The sequence below is a fragment of the Cydia fagiglandana genome, chromosome 23 (assembly GCF_963556715.1).
Source record: "Cydia fagiglandana chromosome 23, ilCydFagi1.1, whole genome shotgun sequence".
Taxonomy (NCBI): Eukaryota; Metazoa; Arthropoda; class Insecta; order Lepidoptera; family Tortricidae; genus Cydia; species Cydia fagiglandana.
Genome location: NC_085954.1, coordinates 10,776,015 through 10,797,414, shown reverse-complemented (window position 1 = coordinate 10,797,414; position 21,400 = coordinate 10,776,015). Strand labels below are relative to the sequence as shown.

General features: G+C 37.7%; 1 protein-coding gene and 3 long non-coding RNA genes across 5 annotated transcripts; 1 reads left to right on the top strand and 3 right to left on the bottom strand.

Moving 5' to 3' along the window:
* Positions 1–679: 679 nt before the first annotated feature.
* Positions 680–6,574, bottom strand: LOC134675810 (uncharacterized). The gene is made up of 4 exons (XR_010099802.1): positions 6,553–6,574; positions 6,112–6,174; positions 5,367–5,399; positions 680–787 (listed from the first exon to the last, which is right to left on the bottom strand). It is a non-coding gene; the product is annotated as an uncharacterized LOC134675810 (long non-coding RNA).
* Positions 1,699–3,706, top strand: LOC134675808 (uncharacterized). Its single transcript, XR_010099799.1, has 3 exons — positions 1,699–2,079; positions 2,580–2,708; positions 3,591–3,706. It is a non-coding gene; the product is annotated as an uncharacterized LOC134675808 (long non-coding RNA).
* LOC134675809 (uncharacterized) lies at positions 3,473–5,343 on the bottom strand. Of its 2 annotated transcripts, XR_010099801.1 has the most exons (3): positions 4,992–5,343; positions 4,662–4,894; positions 3,473–3,742 (listed from the first exon to the last, which is right to left on the bottom strand). It is a non-coding gene; the product is annotated as an uncharacterized LOC134675809 (long non-coding RNA). The 2 variants fall into 2 exon arrangements; XR_010099800.1 differs by having other exon boundaries at positions 4,662–5,343.
* A 13,264-nt stretch (positions 6,575–19,838) lies between the features above and the next one.
* LOC134675776 (uncharacterized) lies at positions 19,839–20,856 on the bottom strand. The gene has a single exon (XM_063534082.1). It carries the CDS (start codon positions 20,854–20,856, stop codon positions 19,867–19,869), a length of 990 nt encoding a protein of 329 aa, XP_063390152.1. The 3' UTR covers positions 19,839–19,866.
* Positions 20,857–21,400: the final 544 nt, after the last annotated feature.

The window sequence follows — 21,400 nt, the reverse complement described above, 5'->3', positions numbered from 1 at the left end:
CGACTCGCACTTGCCCGGTTTTTTTTTATTTTGTGACAGTATAGTCAGTACAGGTCTAAGGTGGCCACTGACGAGCCTTCCGACAGTCCGAATAGCGTGGCTGCAATCCAAAATCGGTTCGTGAATGTCAAAAACGTACAATGTTTAATATTAGGATGGCGTTCATTTGGATGAATCCATTGTAACGGCATCCATTTGGAAGGCTCGTCAGTGGCCTGCTTAAAACTAAAATAATGTGTTACAATAATATGAATGTCATACCTGTGATACAAGTTGCGCGATCTATTGATAACAAAAATAAATGAATTAGAATCATTAAAAAAAATGACAAAGCCTGTTGCGGATATCATCATTGGTTTGTTTTGGATGAAGCATGTTGCGGATTTGCATTTGTAGCCAGCTGACGAAGCCTGCGTTCCTAATTAAAAATTTGATGTAAGTGGTTTTATATTTTTATAATAAATAAATTATATTTTATTAGAATCTATTTTAAACATTTTCTTTTTTTATTTTAGAAATATACATATTACTATATTTGTAACATGTTCTTACGTAAAAGTTGTAGTACCATTGAAATTTTGTGTAGATGCATTCCTACTTAATAAGTCACAATATTTATCTTAAATACTCAAATTGTTTTTTTTTCTTCTTCAGAAGTCGTCTACTCTTGTCGGTCAGGTTTTTTAGAATACATTAATATGATTAAGAAGATTTTTTAGACTAAAGAAATAAATAAAAATAGAATAGAATAGATTGAATTAATTTTTAATCAGTAGTTACAAACCAGCTGTAAACAAATATATTCGTTAGCACAACGTTTTGGTAAAAGCGTGAAATTTATATAAGGTTATTTAACCTTAACACATCGGCTATGAAACGCTCGCTTCGAGCGTTTAAAGTGCAGTAGGTTCAACAACCAGTTTTGAATGATCGGAGCGCTTTTTAGATGACAATACGATTGCCAAATTTTTTTAGCAAACATTAAGGATTTTCTCGAATAACTTCATTGAATTGAAATATTTACTTTCGCTCCCAAAACAAAGGTAACAAACGCACCTTACTCGTATATTAAATATTTGAAGCAATTTGTGCACAAAAGCAAAAATTTTAAATTTGCTTCTAAAAATGACTGATATTATTTTTGACCAAACTCAGCGATTAGGTCATAAAATTAAAATTCAGAATCTCATATACATGCCCAGGACAATGGATAGTACGTGCCATCTCGCTCACGCTTACGTCCAGCAAGAGTGAGAGGAGAACCTGAACAAACGGGGCCAGGGCCTTAAGCTCGACTTTGACGCTGAACGCCATTGGTTGAAACAACATTTTGTAATCTATGTTGGTTGACTTGACAGCACCGAGTCGAATGTACTGTTTTGCTATATATAATTTTTTCAATCACAATAATGATTATTTTATAATCAAGACAAATAAAACTATTGAAACAGATTATATCGCGTATATTGAATACAACTGGTGCCTACGTCAAATCATGGGATTAGTTGTCAAGCGGACCCCAGGCTCCCATGAGCCGTTGCAGAATGCCGGGATAACGCGAGGAAGAAGAAGACTAACAGCCGTATTCATAAACAGTTAGAGCATTGATCATCAGTTGCTGATAACCGGATGTCACAAAACGTGATTCATAAACACTTTTTAGCGCTAAACAGTTGATCATCTCTTTATTAAATCCTCGGAAAGTTACGGAGCCGAGGACCCTTCTTTATCTGTTTATTATCTGCTATTTTACAAGATGGCGGTCACGAAACAGCTGATTTTGGCAAGAGTGACAAGAGCAAGAGCAAATAGTACGTTTTGGTTAAAATCCCAAATGTGAATGGAAAACAACTTTAATATGTGCAATTACGTATTACATACCTGGATATAGTGCGAAAATGGCGCGAAACCTAAATATCCCGCTTTTTATAAGTTGTTTATGTGATTTTGTGTATGGTGATTTTCGTTTAACCAAAATATCGAAGAAGGCAACAGAATTCTATGATCGCGTAGTCGGAAAAATGCATCATAAACGGAGCGAGTTCCTCCCTCACAGCTATTAGGCGTTTGGAGAAATAGGTAAACCGCCAGATTCACTTAAATCTATGCGGGCCAGCTTCATTGCTCGCCATACAATCGCATTTTCGAAACCAAGTTTGGCTTGGCAAGTAATATAAGAGCGTTCCATGTTCCTAATTAAAAATATTTGGAGGAGTCGCCATCGTCGGACACGGCGAGGACTTACTTATATTTGTGCGTAAACCCTTTAGTTATTCGTTATTACCACTTGCCAGAAACGTTGTTTTTAATTTAAGATCAGGGTGTTCGCATTTCGCAAACTTAAATTTAATTGCATTTCTTGCGCACATTATACCTACCTATATAATATTATAGACCCTGTAAGAGTACTACATCAATCTCGTTCATAGTTTGCAATTGAATAACTAACCATTATACCTAATGAGATTATAATATTTACCATAAGTTAACTTGTTTTATAGACATATTTAACCGACTGTGTTTAATAAAAAATATCACAGGTAAGTAGGCACTACTTAAAAGTATCAACTTATTTACAGGTAAAAGAAGTGTGCACTCTTGTCAGTCTGGTAAAGTGATGAAAAATCTGAAAAAGTCACGGGTATATGCAGTCATTGCATAGGCAGTTTGCTCAATATTGGCTTTGAGCATAACAATTTGGCCTCCAGGTAAAAATATTGCAAGCTGAACTTTATAGAATGAAAGTTTCATTTATGTCAACTAATTATTCAGTATGGTCATCCAGGTTGGATTCTATACCTACCTGTTCTTGACGCTAAGGTTTCCAGTGCTCCCAAAAATGCACTGTCGGCTATTTGTAACTCCGCTAGTTGCCTGTAGGCTGCAGTGCTTAATATCAGATGGGCAGCACTAAACTTGTCCTTGTCATTGTCTGGTATTCAAAAATACCTTTTAATTTTATTCTACATAAGAACCATTAATTACCAATATTATTTTTGAACTTCTTTGAACTAGGTACATAGCATGAACTTACCTATGAATATCTACTTTACTTTATATAAATTGTACACTTTCATCAGAACAATATTGCAAACACATGAATATCATAAATATGTGCAAAATAGGGTCCTACTTTCCTTTTTAGAACTCTCAAAATGATTTGCTATTATGGTATTTATATGAAAATTTATTTTCTAATAATAATCTGGTGCTTTATTTTATACATGGTATGGTGTGACATAATTTATTTTAAGTACAGGAAACATCCCTATTAGACTGCTAGATACATTTAAGATTTTATTGCATTGTAATTAGAAAAATGGAATTTTGAGTATTTCAATATGGGTACAGTCGCCTGCAATAATATGTTACTCTTCGAAGGCTGCAAAAATGTGCAATGCTCTTATGGGCCTTTGTTGTGTAACATATTATTGCAGGTGACTGTACATCATTAATAAAAATTGTACAAACCTTAACAAGTCAAAAAATATATTTAATTAGTAAAATAAAACACCAATTAAATTAGAACAATTTTATTACTTCAACCTAAATCAAGCTAGGTTTTCATTTTGATGTTTTTTTTCTTTTAGGTTTCTTGCTGATTTCCTGCTGGGACTTGCAGTGTACGGAGTCAGTTACACTTCTCTGACCAATATTCACAGCTGTTCACAGGCCACAGCTTTTCTTCCAAAGCCTGGAGTTATTCAACAATAACAGTGGCTAATGATGGTACTTTCAGGATCTGAAAAGATGCAATAATTTGAATAAAAGTATTTTTGTATTCAACAATTTTCTTTAATTTTTAGCTTATGATATAATGGATGTACTTAAGTGAGGGTCACATGATTCAATATAGTTATGGTAACTAAGTATCATTTTAAGCTATAGACAGAGATCAATATGACTTCATTTATTATTCATTACCTATTAGGTACTATAATATGATATCATTGTACATTGACCTTGCAAACTCTCTGGAATAGATGTCCAAACTGTCTGATGAGATATAGATTAGCCAACTTAATTATAACCAACTGTACGCAGAAAACATCTTATTTTTAATCAGCAGGTACACAGTATCTATACACACACCTGTACACTGGTATTTAAATACTGCCTAATTTGTGAACCATCCTTCCTCGTAGTAAGTAGGTTGGCTAGGTGATCGAGTATAATAACCATCGCATTGTTCCATGCATAAAATAAATACCATTACAAAATTATTACTAATGACACGATGACAAGAAGTAAACTCGCGACACAACGGCTTGTTACAATAAAACATCACTTGTACATATAATTATCATTTGGTTCCATTGTATGGTTAAGAAATATAATACCTATAATAGGTAGGTACCTATGCATAATTTTAAACAAATACACCAAGCTCCACAAAGCACGGATAAATTTACCAAATTTATAAGTGTTATAACCTTTAAATAATGTCAAAGCCGTCAATGCAAGTGTCAATCTTAACATGTTCAGATACTACATTTTATGTTACGTACCTATGTCTATAATATATTATAAATAGATGGTCATGCCCAAAATTTGAACTGTACCTAGAGTTATCATCAAAATCGCTGCAGACTTTTCTTTGTCTAACTCTAAACACTGCAGGTATGTAAGGTAAACAAGAAAGTATAGGACATTGTTCATACCTGATTTAGTGAGTCTGAATGGACTTCGTTTTGTTGACCCGTTGTGAATTTCTGCCGCAACCAGAATAAATTAGTGTGAACTCATGAACCATTATTCAATGGTTCTTCTTGCGGAGGCGAGTGGGGTCTGGTACGGTATCTGGCTTCGACTTCTTCTCTTCGCTAATTATGCACTTCTCGGTTAGTTTGAAAGAACCCCACTTCTTTCGACTCCATTCCACATAATATTGAAACTAAAAGCAATAAGATATAGGTATATCAACATTGCAGTGAACTCATATTATTACTTGTTGCTGTATAAGATACTTGTCTGTAAACGTAGTTACTCACCAAGTTTTATAAAATTTCCAGCCATGCAGCAATCTTTAATTATTTTTGTGGCACAGAAGCTATTTTAATAAGAGATAATTCCGAAAATTAGTCAAAATAGTAAATCAACTTCTTCATGATATTACGATTGGCCGCTAGTGCTGCTGTCAAACTTTTTTTTTAATTTAATGTTCAGCCATATTTTAGTCTATGATGCGCCAAGATGCCAACATAACGCGTCTAATCTGCTTATTAGTTAAGAAGCCCCTAATAAACGTTTATAAATCATGGTTCTTATCAACGGCTTATTAAGCCTAAACAGCGGATTAGCTAATAAGCTGATCATTCCTCATTTAAGGATTTTTTATGAATACGGCTGTAATAATATAAGCGTACCATTTTTGCTGGCATAGGAGCATTTTCTTTATCCTGAAAAAAGAAGTATAAATAAAGCAATATATAAAATAGTTAAACGTCTAGGTTTTTGTTGCTAGAAATAAGATTTTAAAAAGAAGCGAATTAGATAGTGTCACTACGTGTTCGCGTCACTATAAAATTCTAAAAACTTGAATTGTATTTATTCCGCCAAAATGTAGGTATGTCTTATTTACTTAGAGCTGGCGGCTGCCTCGTACAACGTATCAGCATTGCGATACAGCGAGGAAATGCCGCTAGCATCCTTGGTACAATGCCTCAAGGGCCTATTTTAGATTTAAGCTAGTTATTAATTTCTTTTAGTAATACCACTGTAAATATCTTGTTTGTAAATAAATGTTCTTACTTATTAGCAATTTTCACTAGATTTAGAAGTTGTTTCAATTTTAGAAATTGTGCACACAGGAGACACAGCTCGCTCTTTTCATGGCCATAATTCCCAGGTCCCATAAAGCTGCAAAAAATCATGGACACTTTATGAATGAATTCAATCATAATGTGATCATGACATTTTACAACTCGCTGTACTTACCTAGACCTAGGATTTACCATATCATTGTTGGTAAAAGCCCGAAGTAAACTAGTAAGATTTAACATTTCGGGCTTTTACCGACCAGCATCGGTAAAACCTAGGTTTTACCGGTAAATCCTAGGTTTTGCCATACTTCGGGCTTTTACAGTGACATATGTTATACATATAACTTACTAATGCTTTCATCACCCGCTCTTGCACATCGCCCGTCGCCTTCAGTGCCTCATTTGTAATTCCCTGAAATGTTTTATTTTTATTAGGTACCTATTAAAAATACGCTTTCTTGCAATGTTTCTAATTGTAAGACCTAGATATTTACCAATAGAAAGGCAGGTAGGTGATTCTAGGTCTCTCAAATACCAGATATTTGGTTTTAGAACGCCAAAAAATCTATTACCTGTTTTTTACATTAAAGGTGATATTCGGATAACGACTGCAGTAGCTTGTAACTGTTGTAGTGCTAACGCGGGAGATGTTGCTGGTAATTTACTAATAACGTGGGACAAGAGCACCTACCAGTACCTAGCTACTGTTAGTCGGCATGTTGTATTCGTGTCCATAAAACCAATACTACAAACAATAACTCTTCTAATGTAATATAATTTTTGTACATACCTCGAGGAGCAGATTATTTAACTACAGAAAAAAGATATGCAGTAATTCATTTCATACTATAATATCTTGTATCACATACTGTGCTTTGTTATTATATGTGTATGGCTTGTAATTGGGGGTACTTAAGACAACCATATGTATTATATGATAATTATAGTCACATAAAAATTTATAAATGTATAAATGCTTTATGACTCACAAAAATACCAATAAATCAGGAACAAAATATCCGTGCTCATCACATAAATAAATGCCCTTACCAGGAGTTGAACCCGGGGCCATCATCTTCATAGTCAGGGTACTAATCACACTCTGACACCGTGTAATATATGCTAAATAAGCTTGGTCCCACCCTTATGGTGCAAAATACACTTGAGAAAAAAAAATGTGCCACGTAGATACCACTTGAACGTGCCCCTAACGGGTAGAGGGTTCAAAAGAACCACAAACTTTTAGAGCAGATATTTTATCAGAAAACAATAACTAAGGTAAATTATGACTTACTACACATACATTATGTAATAATCTACCAAAAAGTATAACACAAAATACGTAACAGTATTTCTTTTCGGCGTAACAAACGATTATAGGATGACTCACGCTAGACCGGGCCGTGCCCGGACCGGGGCGGGTCGGAGCGAGTCGACGCAGGAGCTGTCAGGAGCGCCACCGTGACCGGGCCGTTCCGGGGCCGAGGCGTCAGGGCCACCCGTTTCTTACATTAACACTAGTGCTGTCCGAGCAATGTCCGAGCCTCTAGTGTTTACATGTAGGAACTCGAGTCCTTTGAGTCTGAATTTGATGTAGGCACAGCTCGTTTTTACAAGACTCTGCGCTTAAAAAACTTCTCCCGAGTGATGTCCTTTGTAGTCCTTTTTAAGAGCAACTCAAAAGGACTCGAGCCTCCAAATAAAGACTCCGTGAACAAATTTATAGGTTTTTCCTATATAACAGTAACGAAATTAAGCGTTATTGTATGATTTATGTACGTATATATCGAATCTACAAATTATACATAAAAACAATGCATTTCGATTCTTTTTGTAAAAAAACGAGTGTTCTCTGAAAAGTACTCCAGTCTCTACAAGAGACTTGGGTCTCTATCTAGTTGAAAAGAACTCGAGTTTAAACTTAATTATAAGAGTCAGAAAATTGAGTAGTCTTCAAGCAGATGATTCAAAGGATTCGAGTGCTACCCAGCCCTATCCGAGCCGACCGGGACGTCCGAGCTGACTGTTCATGACAAATGTCATAATAAATGTCAATCAGATTGAAAACAATGGTTCGATCGGAAGCAATGGAAGGAAATAATATAATCAAAATATTGGCCCTAGCTGCCTTAATGACTGATTAAGAGGCTACTGCTTACTCTAGGGCGTACATCCACTTTAGTCGACACGTTCGGAAAAATACGAATAGGTACATACAACATGATGTAAAGAGCTTTATTTACATATGACTCAAGATTCTTTCGAAGCCGTCCACACGGCAGAATTAAACAACGTTTGGTAAAACAAAAACAAGATTTCAGAAACCAATATCCAGCATTCACCGTCTGGCTCTCTGCTTAAGGTAAGATATGGAAATTCAGTGCATGTACCTATTAATAAATATGTATAATCATGTGCCGAAGTATATTAAGCTATTAAGAGGAAAGGGAATGACCGGTTCTCCATACAAACATAGTTCCCGTTTTCCTAACTGGATATTGATATTATGGAATATTTAGGTAGTCATCAGCAAACTGTAGTGGTACCCAATGCATTTAGCTACATTCTACAAATGTAGATTTTTCAGCTTATCTGGTTTTGACATTATTTTCTCCCATTAATGCCACGTTCTTCAGTATATGTACTTACTTTTATATATGTACTTACTATTATCATGTGTTCAGTTCAGATATGTTCAATTTCAGGAACGCATGCATGAAAAACGAGTTTAAAAGAGGAGAAATTTCCAATGGCTGCGACAATGTAACAAAAATTTAATAAAAAGTATCGATATAAGATAATTATCTACAAGCTGTTTTCGGTCACAGCGAATACAGTACCACCACTAAGAATGTCGGTGGTGCGCTCTCAATAAAATAAGTAAGTAAATAAAAAATATTAAGCTCGTTACACTAAGATAGAATTGTGTCGGTTACAAAAAATAAACTATCTACTTACTTACTTTCCTCTGGTGAAAAAGAAGCCAAGATGGCATAAACGGAACCCTTACAGTTTCGTCATGTCCGTCCGTCTGTCTGTCTGTCTGTCTCTGTCTGTCTGTCTGTCCATATGTCACAGCTATTTTACTCAAAAGTATAAGATAATACGATTTGGAAATTAGGTATATTTTGTAAGTCGTGCAGAAGAAGATAACAATGTAATTTATTTTAAATATGTCAGTTCCAGATTTCCTGTTACTTATAAGTATAGTCAGACCGTAAAAAGTCTGCAGTGGTTTCGGTGTATACATTTTTAAGGTTTTGTGTAACCCTTGTGAAGCCAGGATGGGTTGCTAGTTTATATTTATTCATTAGCTTGCATTGCAATGGCACTTTAGGCTTAGCCTGTAAGTACTAAGATCCTAATTTAAAAAAGTCCTTTTTTGGTCCGACTCTTAAATAATATGTTTGGACTCTTTTCTTATGCCTTTTTACTTATATACATTTTACGACTTTTAAACATTTGACGCTGTCATGTTTTTCGAATAGTAAAATAAACATGTCAAAAGAAAAAATAGTGATATTAAATGTGTAGAAAGATACTAAATGTATTTGAATTAATACGCAAGAACACGTTGAATGCACGTAATGTATCGTGTTACCCCGCGCGTCAAGGTATTGGCAAAAATAGGTATGATTATGGTGTAGTGCCGTTTGAATCTGCATAGGAACCATGCAGATCGACAGCTACCTGCTTTCGCCTTTGTATTAAGCCTATATATTAAGTAGTATGCATTGATGCTGTTCTCTCCCCCAGGGTGTTTGTCTGTCTGTATTTTAGGATTTCATTAGCTATCCAAAACATCATCATCATCATCATTAACTTAAGAGTTATTCTCTTGTCGGTGGAGTATCTTCCAGCTTTCCCTATCTTGGGCCAAACCATACGAACCCAAATTATTTCTGTTTTTAAGGGTGAAACCCTGAGCGTGTGAAGAGATTTTACTTATTTTCTTTGACAAATATAGCATTTGCATTAACTACACATAGATGAGGTGTTCCATGATTATGTGGCTTTCGAAATGCTTTTGTCTTGTAGGTATGACAACTTCCTGAATTAACTGCGTAAAGCTCGAGAAAATACTACCAATAGGCTAGTCTAGATGATAAGTTTTTTGTAAAGGATCAAATGTCTATATCATATGGGGCCCATGCACGCATGCACCCATGATATTGAAGTAGGAGGATTGTTTTTAAAATATTTATAAGTATTTAAATATTTATAAAACACGGAACTCTTAAAGGATCACTTCCGTCCATCTGTCTGTCCGTCTGTCCTTCCGTCCGTCTGTCCGTCTGTCCGTCTGCCCGTCCGGCCGTCTGTCTGTCGATACCCTTTATCTCGGGAACGGGTCCGTATTGAGTTGAAACCTTTTATATACTCCTAGACTTCGTAGACCTACGGTCCTGTGAAGATAAATCAAATAGTAATAATAATTATTATGTATGTATGTATGTACCTACAGTATTTCCAAAAAACAGCGCTATGTAAGGTGTTGGTGCTTAGGTATTATAATTTTATTGTTATGACATGAAGTCTAATAGACTGACACCTAAACCCTAAAAAAAAAAAGAAGCCTAAGTCATCATTGCAACAGCGTCATATGATAATATTTTTATTATTTAGTTATTGTGACGTAGGCTTGTGTCACTATGGGAAGAAAAGACCATGTTTTATTAGACTATGGACTTATCATTGGGAACTTTGTACCCAGTAGACTTACCAGTAAAACAAAATCTCAATAGTCCTTGATAGACATTATTAGGTAGCGTGATGCAGTGGTTGATGCCGTACCTTTATGTTCATAAAAGTTCAAACATATAAAGTGGCTGCATATGGAGTGTTCCAGTGTGACGGCAGGAAACACGGAATACTATAAGGTAATATGTATTATAAATATTATAATTGGCAGGATCCAATGTTTTTTTATTAGCAGGTTGATGAGTACATACTTTCGAATGGCATGAGTCCCATCTCGCTACATCATCATCATTTGACGACCAGTCTGGCCTTAGTGACCCTGCCTATGAAGTTGATGATCCCCGGGTTTGAATCCCGGTAAGGGGATTTATTTGTGTGATGAACTTGTTCTAGAAAAATTTGTTCCTAAGTCATATTGGCTGTTTTCTATGTATATAAGTATGTACCAGCCGCAAAATCTTACTATCAATAAGACTATTGGGAAGGAAATTCCCAGTGGGAATTTTCTGATCATTCTGGAACTGGTAAGACTAATCGGTAAAACTAAGTAGGTACTGGGAATGGCCGTCCCTAGCAGAATTGTAATTTAAATTGTTGCACACGCTGTATGCCCTGGTTTGATGCTTATACAGTCAGGGTTATAACTGCGAACCACTTCATTAGTTAATCTATTTGCCTCTCTATCACTCTTATGATTATTTGCGCGAAAGAGAGGCACTTATATGATATTTTTATTTGGCATGGTTAGCGGTCCCCCTGACTCGTTCCACGTCTTTTAGGATGGTATTCCATCTATCCAATTTCTTTGCCCAATGTGTAAAGTCGGACCAAAAAAAGTCTGCAGCGGATTTGATAGCCCACGCAGTGCAAGTGTCATTCATACGGCATAATTTCAAAGAAGTTTGACGTTTAAAATAACACTTTCACTGCGTGCGCTATCAAATATGCTGCAGACTATTCTTGGTCTGACTTTCTATTAAGTCTCACACCAGAGACGTGTTTTAACCGTGGTACCACGGCTTTTGTACCACAGGGGACCACGGGTAATTTTTTTCCCCGTAGACCCACTGCACCAAAATGGGACTACGGGTAATTGAAAAGAACTGTCTTTTACCCGTGGACTACCGTTGTCATATTTGGAAGGTTATATACCTATATAGGTAGGTTTAATTATTACATTCTCTTACATTTAATTATTACAAACGGCGTCGTCATTTTACAAACGTGAAACTTTATGTAAATTGCCGTAAGCAAATTGCAAATTTAGTGTTTCTTCTCCAAAAACATTGTCTTCACAACGTAACTAGACGGAGCCCCGCTTCGCGGGCTTTTCGGGCATCTGAAGCTACCTAACGAACCTAACCTACCTACTCGTACCTACTAACCTACGCTTAAATTGAAGTGGGTCTATGGGGAAATAAATTATCTGAGGAATGACCTGTGGGCCCACGGAAAGTTTCGTATTCAAAAAGATAACTTAAAACTGGAGCAGTGGGTCTATCTACGGGGAAAAAAAAAATTACGCGTGGTCCCCTGTGGTACAAAAGTCGTGGTACCACAGTTAAAACACGATCAGAGAGTGAGACGCAATGACATTAGACAAAGAAATTGGATAGGACGGTGGAATACCACCCTTAGTCATACAAGAACAATAAAATATACGAAGAGTACTATTGTATTATTTCAGTAGTTAGTGCCTTTCGGTAATTTTAGGCAGGAAATAAGGAATATTACGAAAAATTCTGCGTATGGGGCGTTACTCGCACTAACCCCAGGACCTACTGCGAAACACGAAAACCAAAATTTCGGTTTCTGTCTCTCTATCGCTCGATATCTGCTTCTCTGCATATCGACAGAGGCAATCACTGGATATCTGCTTCTCTTATCGACAGAGGCAGATAACGAAATTTTGATCATCGCGTTTTGCTGTAGGCCATTTGTAAACAAGTCACCTTGATGCATCCATGTCATGGTGAAAAATTGACATAAAACTGTTTAGCCCGCTCCACACACGAGTGTGGAGCGGGCTTTTAAGGCATATTTATGATGTTTGTACTCTGTGCAGGCAGAGAAGATCAGTTGAACTCTAAATGAATGAATATAAATGGTTATTATAGTTTGTCAAAGGACTGTCTCATTTCAAACATAGATAGAGAGAATCATGCTATTTTGGTCTTACACTAGTACAAGCACCCAAAAGAAAAGGATGCGTATAGTTTTTTTGTTCTTATTTACTGACAAATTTGGTTTTACCAACTATAGATACGGTATTGTCATATATATTTCTATGAACTTCGTACGAAATAAAAAACTATCTAAGTAATAAGTTACTTCTACACTCCATATAATAAGTGGTAATGTGAGAAAAAACTATATAGTATCTTAATATTCATTATAAACCTACATGCTCATTATTGAATCATTTTTACAAGCAGTAACATTAATAGGTCAATCATTTAATATAAGCCGACTAAATTACACTTCAGCAACACTTCCATATTTCACAAAATAAATCAAGACATTATCCAACCTATATAATCTTGACGTATATTATATCAAAGACGCCTGTACCTAATATAAACCGACCAAATAACGAATTAGCTATACCATCATATTTAACAAACAAATTTATGACGTTTGGCAACCTTCTTATTTTGGCAAATATATTCCGACACTGCCCGGCCTGCATATTGTGAAGGGTGGTATTCCATCTGTCCAATCTTGGTCCAATGTGTATTTGCGTCTCACATTTTGCTTAATGATAGAGTGAGACGCAATGCATATTGGACAAAGATCTTAAACAAGCAGAATACCACCCGAAGAGAAAAATAGGTTGTCAGGAGGCTCCGGGACGTCAGGGCTATGACCGGGCCGGGCCCGCACCGTGCCACGCCCGAGCCCCGGTGATCACGTGATGCTCTCCATAGAAAACGACGCTCCGGAAGCTCCGGCCCGGCCACGGCCCGGTCTAGCGTGAGTCATCCTTATAGCGGGAGAAACGTACAAAAACTGCCATTTCTTGTCGATTTGAAATCATGTTGAAATTGAGAACTAAAATTGCAAAGAAATTTGTATTGATACCTCCCATTTTTGTACGTTCGGAAATCACCCACTTTATAGACTTTACTGCAATGACATTTTGCGGTCGTTGTATTTACTCTGCTCGTCAAAAAAAATCAATTGTTATGCGGTACCTATAGATACACTACCTGTTTAAGGGCTAACATTTGGTAAGGAACATAGATACAAAATTGTGCACTCAAGTGCAAAAATATCGACTAGGCAAAAGCCCAAAAAATGTAAGCAAAATTTAAGGCAGGCACTTAACGCTTTCCTCTCCCAGCGTATATCGCTGGCAATACAGAGAGGTAACGCAGCCAGAGTTATGGGTTAAATGGCGCAGGCGGAGCTTTTAGGAAGGGTATTCTTTCTATAACTTCTTTTTTTAATGAATTATTTTATTAGTATGTTTTAGTTTTATTTAATGTTATATTAGTAATTTTTTTTACTAGTTTTATTTTAGTTAAGTTTTAAAGTGTTTATTTTAAAGTTAATTTATTAAAAAAAAAGGTATTTTTCAAGTGTATTTTGCACCATAAGAGTGGGGTCAAGCTTATTTTGCATAAGGGTATACATATTACACGGTGACAGAGTCTGGATGTGTAAGTAATTCTTTGATATTCGTCTCAAGGTCATGTTGTTAAAAATAACAGTGAAATATGTACCAGCTGAAATAAAATAAGTATATTCAGACGTTTTACTTTCGAAAAGTTATTTTGCAAAGTTTACCTAAGTGTATCGAAAGAAGAAAATTAACTACATAATTAGAGTCAGGCTACACTAACTCTGCAACATATTTGATAGCACCGAGTGTTAGGTATTTCAAACGTCATAATTTTATAGTAGTTTGACTTTTATGATAACACTTACATATTCTGTGCTATCAAATAAGCTGCAGAGTTTGTGTAGTTTGATCCTGATTATCATACTTTTAATATAATGTTAACAAGCAAAAATTAAAGTTCGTAAAGCAAGCTAGCCTTAAAGTGGAAAACCCGAGTAATTATGCTACATACATAACCCTCTCATCTGAGCTCCAGAAGCTTAAACTACATGCATAGACGCATAGCGACATGTACTGTAAGAATTTTCGACATCAACGAGATTGGAGTCCCAAGTTATATTAAGATTTCACCAATAATAAGGTGCTTACTAATACTAAAGTAATTTTTATCAAGCAAATACGCCTGCTAGCGATAATACAAATTAACTAGTAAATTGATAACTCTAAATAAATACCTTTTTTTCCCCGTTGTTTAAGTTGTCCGTCTGAAGATTAAGCAATAAGATTACTTATTTTACAAGATTTTCTTTTGTAGTTTTATTCTGGAGTCTGTCTGTAGTCAAATCCTACATGTCTGACTTACGCATACCCATGTAACTTAAATGACAAATACCTAATGGAAACTGACAGAATATAGTTAATGACTGACAACGAGTAAGAGACCGATTCAGATTTCACCATTTACAGTTTCGATCTTATTTTAACCTTATGCGGGCTGTACACACTCGTCGAGAGACCCCGTGAGAGACCGAGAACGAGTGTGTACATGCTGCGCCCTTCTCGTCTCGCTCTTCCTTGTCTCTTCTCGCGCTTCTCCGATTGGATCGGAACGGTGCCGATACTCCCGGCAAGAGGCTCTCGATAAGTGTATACATACAGCTGACATTAAAGACGCTTAAAGTAGGACCACGCTACATACGACCACCGAACTAGCATGGCATCTCCCCCAAGTCCTCTTACACAACGAAGAAGAAGAAGATGACGGCTACATTAGCACGATGCACACGCCAGCCTAAGCTACCAGTCGCCTTCACCACGGCCTCGAAACCTGGGCCCGATCAAACGGCTAGGGGTCGTGGGTTGGATAACGGTCGGTAGTGATAAAGTTGGCCCACACCAGATCACATAGTCGTATGTTCAGAAGACGACGGAGGACCGTCCCACAAGGTGGTGTGCGACCCGACACAGCCCCCTCAGCAGAAATGCGGAAGAGGCCCCTCACACCGTTCCAGAAGGGTGTGGAATGATTATCCATTCATCCATTTGGTGAAATTATTTTTTTGCTCCGGTTAAACAAAAGCCTTTGTTTCTTTTATGCGGAGCAGTCAGCTCCCGTCTTAATTGCACGTGTTAAAGCAATAATGACATTTAACAGCATCTTTCGTGATAATGTTAAGGTTTAAAATGTATTATTTATTCGAAACCCCATCAGCAACGGGAGTGACAAAAACAACGGAGCATTATTTTTTGAAATAACAATATTGTTATCTCCGAATGGACTGTCTCATAAATTAGAAGTATATAAATAGGATGGCAAAATTGGTTTTTAAACGGTTTGGTCCCGGTCACTTATGACAGCATTTTTAGCAGTAGCCGAAGTAATGAAACAATAAACAACTGTCAAACTCGTCACATTTTATAGCTTCCAGAATGCCCAGTGGACCTCGAATATAGAAGAGTGACTGTGGGGCAAATACTCACTATCAATCTGTCACTTTGGTGATGCACCAAACAGCCACGTACCTTTCTGGTACTGCATGTGGGACAACATAGGCATAGGAAGAGCCACTTTTCCACACCCGTGAGGGAAAGTAGCTTTTTAAGTTACCAAATATAGCATCGTGTTGTCGAAACCAAGGTAATATTTTAACAACTACAATCGGAGAAATTTATTTTTTATCCTAATACAAAAAAATACAAAATACAAAAAAATTATTTCGTTACCAGGCATAGATAACATAGGCTTAACAAAACAGTTTCACTTAAAATATTACAATTTGGTTAGCAGTAGCCCTCACACTAGGTCAAGCCTGTGTCGTGAGGACTCTAGGAAATTCCAGTAGATTTATCAATAAGATGATGCAAAAACAAATACAGATATAAAGCGAGTTTACAAATATAAATGAGCTAATATAAATTAAACTATTTTTAAAAGCTAACAAACAATCTATCTTAGTTATTAACTTATTATTATAAACTTATGGTATAAGCTGTGCGAGCGTGGTATAGTGTGTGTGTGAGTGTGGGTGTATTTGTGTGCGTGTGTGTGTGTATGTGAAAAAGAGATGTTGGGCTTACTGCAAAGGTTTCAATATATCTTCTGTTGCCTGGTACGAGAGAGAGATTAACCATATACGAACAATGGTCTGAAATTCTTTGACTGTCATATCTTGTACATTGAAGAGTTTTGATATATGGTTATAAATAAACGGATGGAGGAAAAGCATAAGGCGTTCTCGTCTTATTTTGAGGGACGCGGAAGATCCTTTTACTCCGGTACGTTGCGAAACCGGGCGAATTTAATGTGTTTCGATGCATTATCGTGGCTACCTTAAGGATAAACAACTGGCGGACTGAGAGGGTGTTAGTTTCGGACAGCAATTGGTTTGTTGGGAATTGGAAGGGCTTCTTGTACATTACTTTTAATACTGCCCTTTGTGCCCTTTCTATGCCAAGCATCGCTGTAATACCTGCCCCACCCCAGACCGATATACAGTATCCAAGGACAGACTGACACAAAGTCACATACACTAGTGTTAGGACCCGCTGATCAGCAGAGTTGCGGAGCAGGCGCATTACATACGTCAGCTTCCTTACACGATAAGAAAGAGTTGCTATATGATGTTTAAAGGAGAAATGCTGATAGATATCCACGCCTAAGTAGCGCACGCATTCCACACGGCCAATCGAGTTTACTGATGGGTCCGTCGACAGCGAGTTAGATGAACCGTTAACATTTAGTGACGTTGGGTGATTTGGTTCAGAGGCTTTGGTTTTATGGAAGCAGATGTATTTTGTTTTATTGATGTTCAGGGAGAGTAAATTGTTGTCTAGCCAGTCTTTCAGGGTATTAATTCCTGCTTCTGCTTCTGCCATGTATAGCCATAGTATAATGCCGCTGTATCGTCTGCGTAACATATGAGATCACCTGTAGAAGCACTGACTGAGAAAATGTCGTTCATGTAGATGATGAATAACGTAGGGCCCAGGACGCTACCCTGGGGAACCCCGAAAAGAGTTGGTAAGTCGTCACTCAGATCATTTCCGATCTTAACACTTTGATACCTGCCCGTGAGATAGCTCTGGAACCATTGGAGTGGACGTCCCCGGATACCGTAGTGCTCCAACTTCCTTAGAAGTATCGTCACGGACACAGTATCGAACGCTTTGGCGAGGTCGAGGAATACTCCTACACACTTTAAGCCATTATCTAAAGCAGTGGTTACTTTCCTGGTTAGGTGATCAACTGCATTTTCCGTTGATTTGCGGCATCTGAAGCCGTATTGTGAGTCCGAGAGCAGGGAGTATCGTTCCAGGAAATCGACCAGGCGACGATTAACAATTTTTTCCAGTATTTTAGAGAATATTGGCAGAAGCGAGATAGGCCTATAGTTCTCAGGGACGTTTTTTGGTCCATTTTTGTAAATGGGAATGACTGTCGCCTTCTTCCAAACGGCTGGAAATATCCCGGTCTTAAGGCTTAAGTTATACATAAAAGTAAGCGGGCTAATTACATTGGATTTGATTGCTTTAAGTAGCGCGGGTCTCACGTTATCAAATCCAGGGGCGCTATCATTCTTCAATAGCCCTATGAGCCTAGACACTTCGTTCTCATCAGTAGGATGCAGAAAGAATGAGCGAGTTGAAGCGGCAGTCTGATTCAATCTATGTGAGAGTGAGACTTCTGTTTTATTTAATCTTGAGAGTATATTGTTGGCTAAACTTTTACCTACATTTGCAAAGTAGTCGTTGCTGTGGTTTAACGCTTCTTTAGTAGTAGGTTTAATTTTGGTTAATTCCACGGACTTTGACGTGCTTTTTAGGTATTCCGCGATATTTTTAATAGTTCTCCAGAGACCTTTTGGGTTGTGTTTATTTTGTTCAAGCTGTGATCGGTCATGAGCATTTTTCAAACGGTGTAGTAAGTTTGTGAGAAAATTCCTATACCTTTTATATACTAGCAGCCGCATGGGGTCATTAGGGTGCTTTCTCGACTCCAGATGCAAGCGATCGCGATGTTTTTGGCATCTAATGAGGCCTGGCGTAATCCATGGCTTAAGGTTATATCTGCTTCTGCTTATCCGCACTTTTGATGTGTGTTTCTTTATAGCAGTGTTCAGTATCTTTTGGAATTCTTCAGCGGCCAAATCAGGGCTATTTTGTTTGGTCACGGGAGACCAGTCCACTTCTTGGAGTTCTAAATTAACGGCATGGTAATCAGTTTTTAACATATATCGATTTCGGTCATTAGGATTTTTCGTACCAGTTGCCATAGCAACTATTACAATATAATGATCTGTGATATCCGTCTTACAGACTAAACCAATTAAGTTAAACGATTTGGATTTAACAAATATGTGGTCGAGACAAGATTCGCGCCGAGTTGGCTCAGTAATTACTGGCCGAAGTCCCGATTCAGCCATAAAACAAAGGTAGTCGTTAGTTTGGTGGTCGGATGTGTTCAAGATATTAATGTTTATATCACCGGCGACTATAACAACAGAGTTACGTTCGATTGTATTGAGCGCATTATCTAGATGATAGATGAATTTTGAGGTTTGAGTGAAAGATGGAGACCGGTATATACCGAGGACCGTGATGGAATTGGACAACTTAATGATGAGGCATTCCCCTTCTTCAAAAAACGGCTCAATAACAGTAGCGTTCCAGTTTTCCCCGACATAAGCTACGATGCCGCCAGCACGGTTAAGGTTGTTTTTTGTCAAGTACATTGAGTAGCCTGGAATCAGTGCTGGTTGCACTTCCGCTCCTAGCCAGCACTCTGTTAATACAATTACATCTATATTTATATCGAGTCGCTGTAGTCCTACTAAGAAGGAGTTAAAGTTTTGGTGGATACTTCGTATGTTAAAGGCAAGCACCTTAAGATTGTGAGCGGTTTGTATTGAGTCTTTGCAGGTCTCCAAACAGCTGTGAACCTGACATTCTATTGCTAGAGTTTGATCTACATCATTTGCAACATTTTCTTTTCCTATTATTGCGTTTCACAATCATATATAAGTCTAAATCAAAGCTAGAGTTTAAGAGTGACAGGTTCCATTTGGTAGTTAGAGATGTGTGTATCATTTTGCGTAAGTATGAGTTGAATGTGATGATCGAGTGGAGTGTGTGGAGTGAATGATTGTGCGCACAGGTTATTGTAGATGAACATAGTAAAAAGTAAGGGCTGTATACAATTTTATCTACATAATTTTTATTTAAGCCTGTCTGGCTACAGAGTACATTTGAAAATATCGTTGTTTTAGTACATAAAAAAGTGTTAACAGATTTGTTAGTATTAGCGGCAGCAGTATATTCCTGGGCATCCGATGTGACGGCCTATTGCGCTGAGTCAGTATCGAGTTGTTGCTCCATAGAAGGGTCCGAATTGGCTGGTCCCACCCGCAAGTCGAGTTCAGGCAGCGATCGTATTTGCAGTGCCGGTTTTCCCTCCGCTTTACGAACGTAGATGAGTCCATTGCTGGTCCAGCAGTACCGATAGTGATACTGGGAGGACCGTTGTCTGGCGGCATGAAAAAGAGCCCGGTTGTGTTTCGTAAGCCTTTCGTTTAGATACACTTTAGTGACCATGCCCGCCACAATATCCTCAGATGTAAAATGTCGTCGATTTCTAGCGGCCTTCACTAACTCATCACGTTTGGACCGCCTCGTAAGTTTGACGACTATGGGACGCGGCTGCTGCCTTTTGCCAGGCACCGTCACATTGCTCAGCCGACGTCTAGCCCCAGTTCTGAAGACTTGGCTCACCTCCGCATCTGTCAGGGCTACACCGAGTTTTGAGGACATCACGAGTGCGATGTGGTGAAGGTTCTCGTTGTCGGATTCCTCAATGCCCGCTATTTCTAACTCGTCGTGGAGATTATTTTGCTCATGCGTGTTATACGATTGCTGGAGTTGTTCCAGTGCATCAGTTAGTTCGGTGATACTTGATTGTTGCATGGAAAGTTTTTTCTCAAGCTCTTTCAAGGACTCTGTATGAGTGGTTGCTTTGGCGAGTTGAGCTTTTAGTTCCTGAACGTCTTGTCTTAATAATGAAATTTCGGAGTTTTGTTCTTTTAACGCCATTACTTCCGTTCGTAGGAGCGCTGCAGAGCTACGAATTGGCGTGTGCGTGTTATCTCCTTTAGGTCGTGAGCAGGTGCACGAAGGACAGTTCCATTGTTCTTTTTGGTCTTTGCTGAGCTTGAGAAATGCGGCCTGCTCGATTCCGAGGCAAATGAGGTCGTACTTATCTTGGCATCCAAAACATTTTAAGAATTCTGAGCCAGGCAAAGGCTCTCCACAGCCACTACATGTATTTGCTGACATTTTTATTTGTTTGCAATAACCAAAAATTTCCGAAAATTGAAATAAAAATTTAAAATGTTTCGCTACTGGTTTACAAAACTATGTAAAAAATAAAATACAAGATGTCCAATCCAAGATTTATGTCCGCTGGGATTAGAACCCGGAACCACTGCCACTGACTGAGTTTTGTTCACCGTCGTTGCCACAAGGAAACGCTGTACACAAGATACTGGACGAAATTAAGGCAGTATTTGAGCGCTCTCAATGTCGTGGAACGTTGGTCTGGTTAAAGGTCAGTCTTTGTTTATGCAGCGCGATTCACTTATTTTGCGGTAGACGATAATTTTTATAAAATAAGTTCTTGTTTTCTCACTAACTGGCACTCTGATTAACACAATTTTTACACTAATAAACGCGTACTGTTTTATGGAATGTTTTGATATGCTATTTATGACCGAAGAAGCGGTTTAGACACTTTTTTTTTTAATAAACATTGCGGAGCTAAATCACAATACGTCTCATCTGTATCCACGCATCCTACCCTCCTTAAGTATAATTCCCTTAA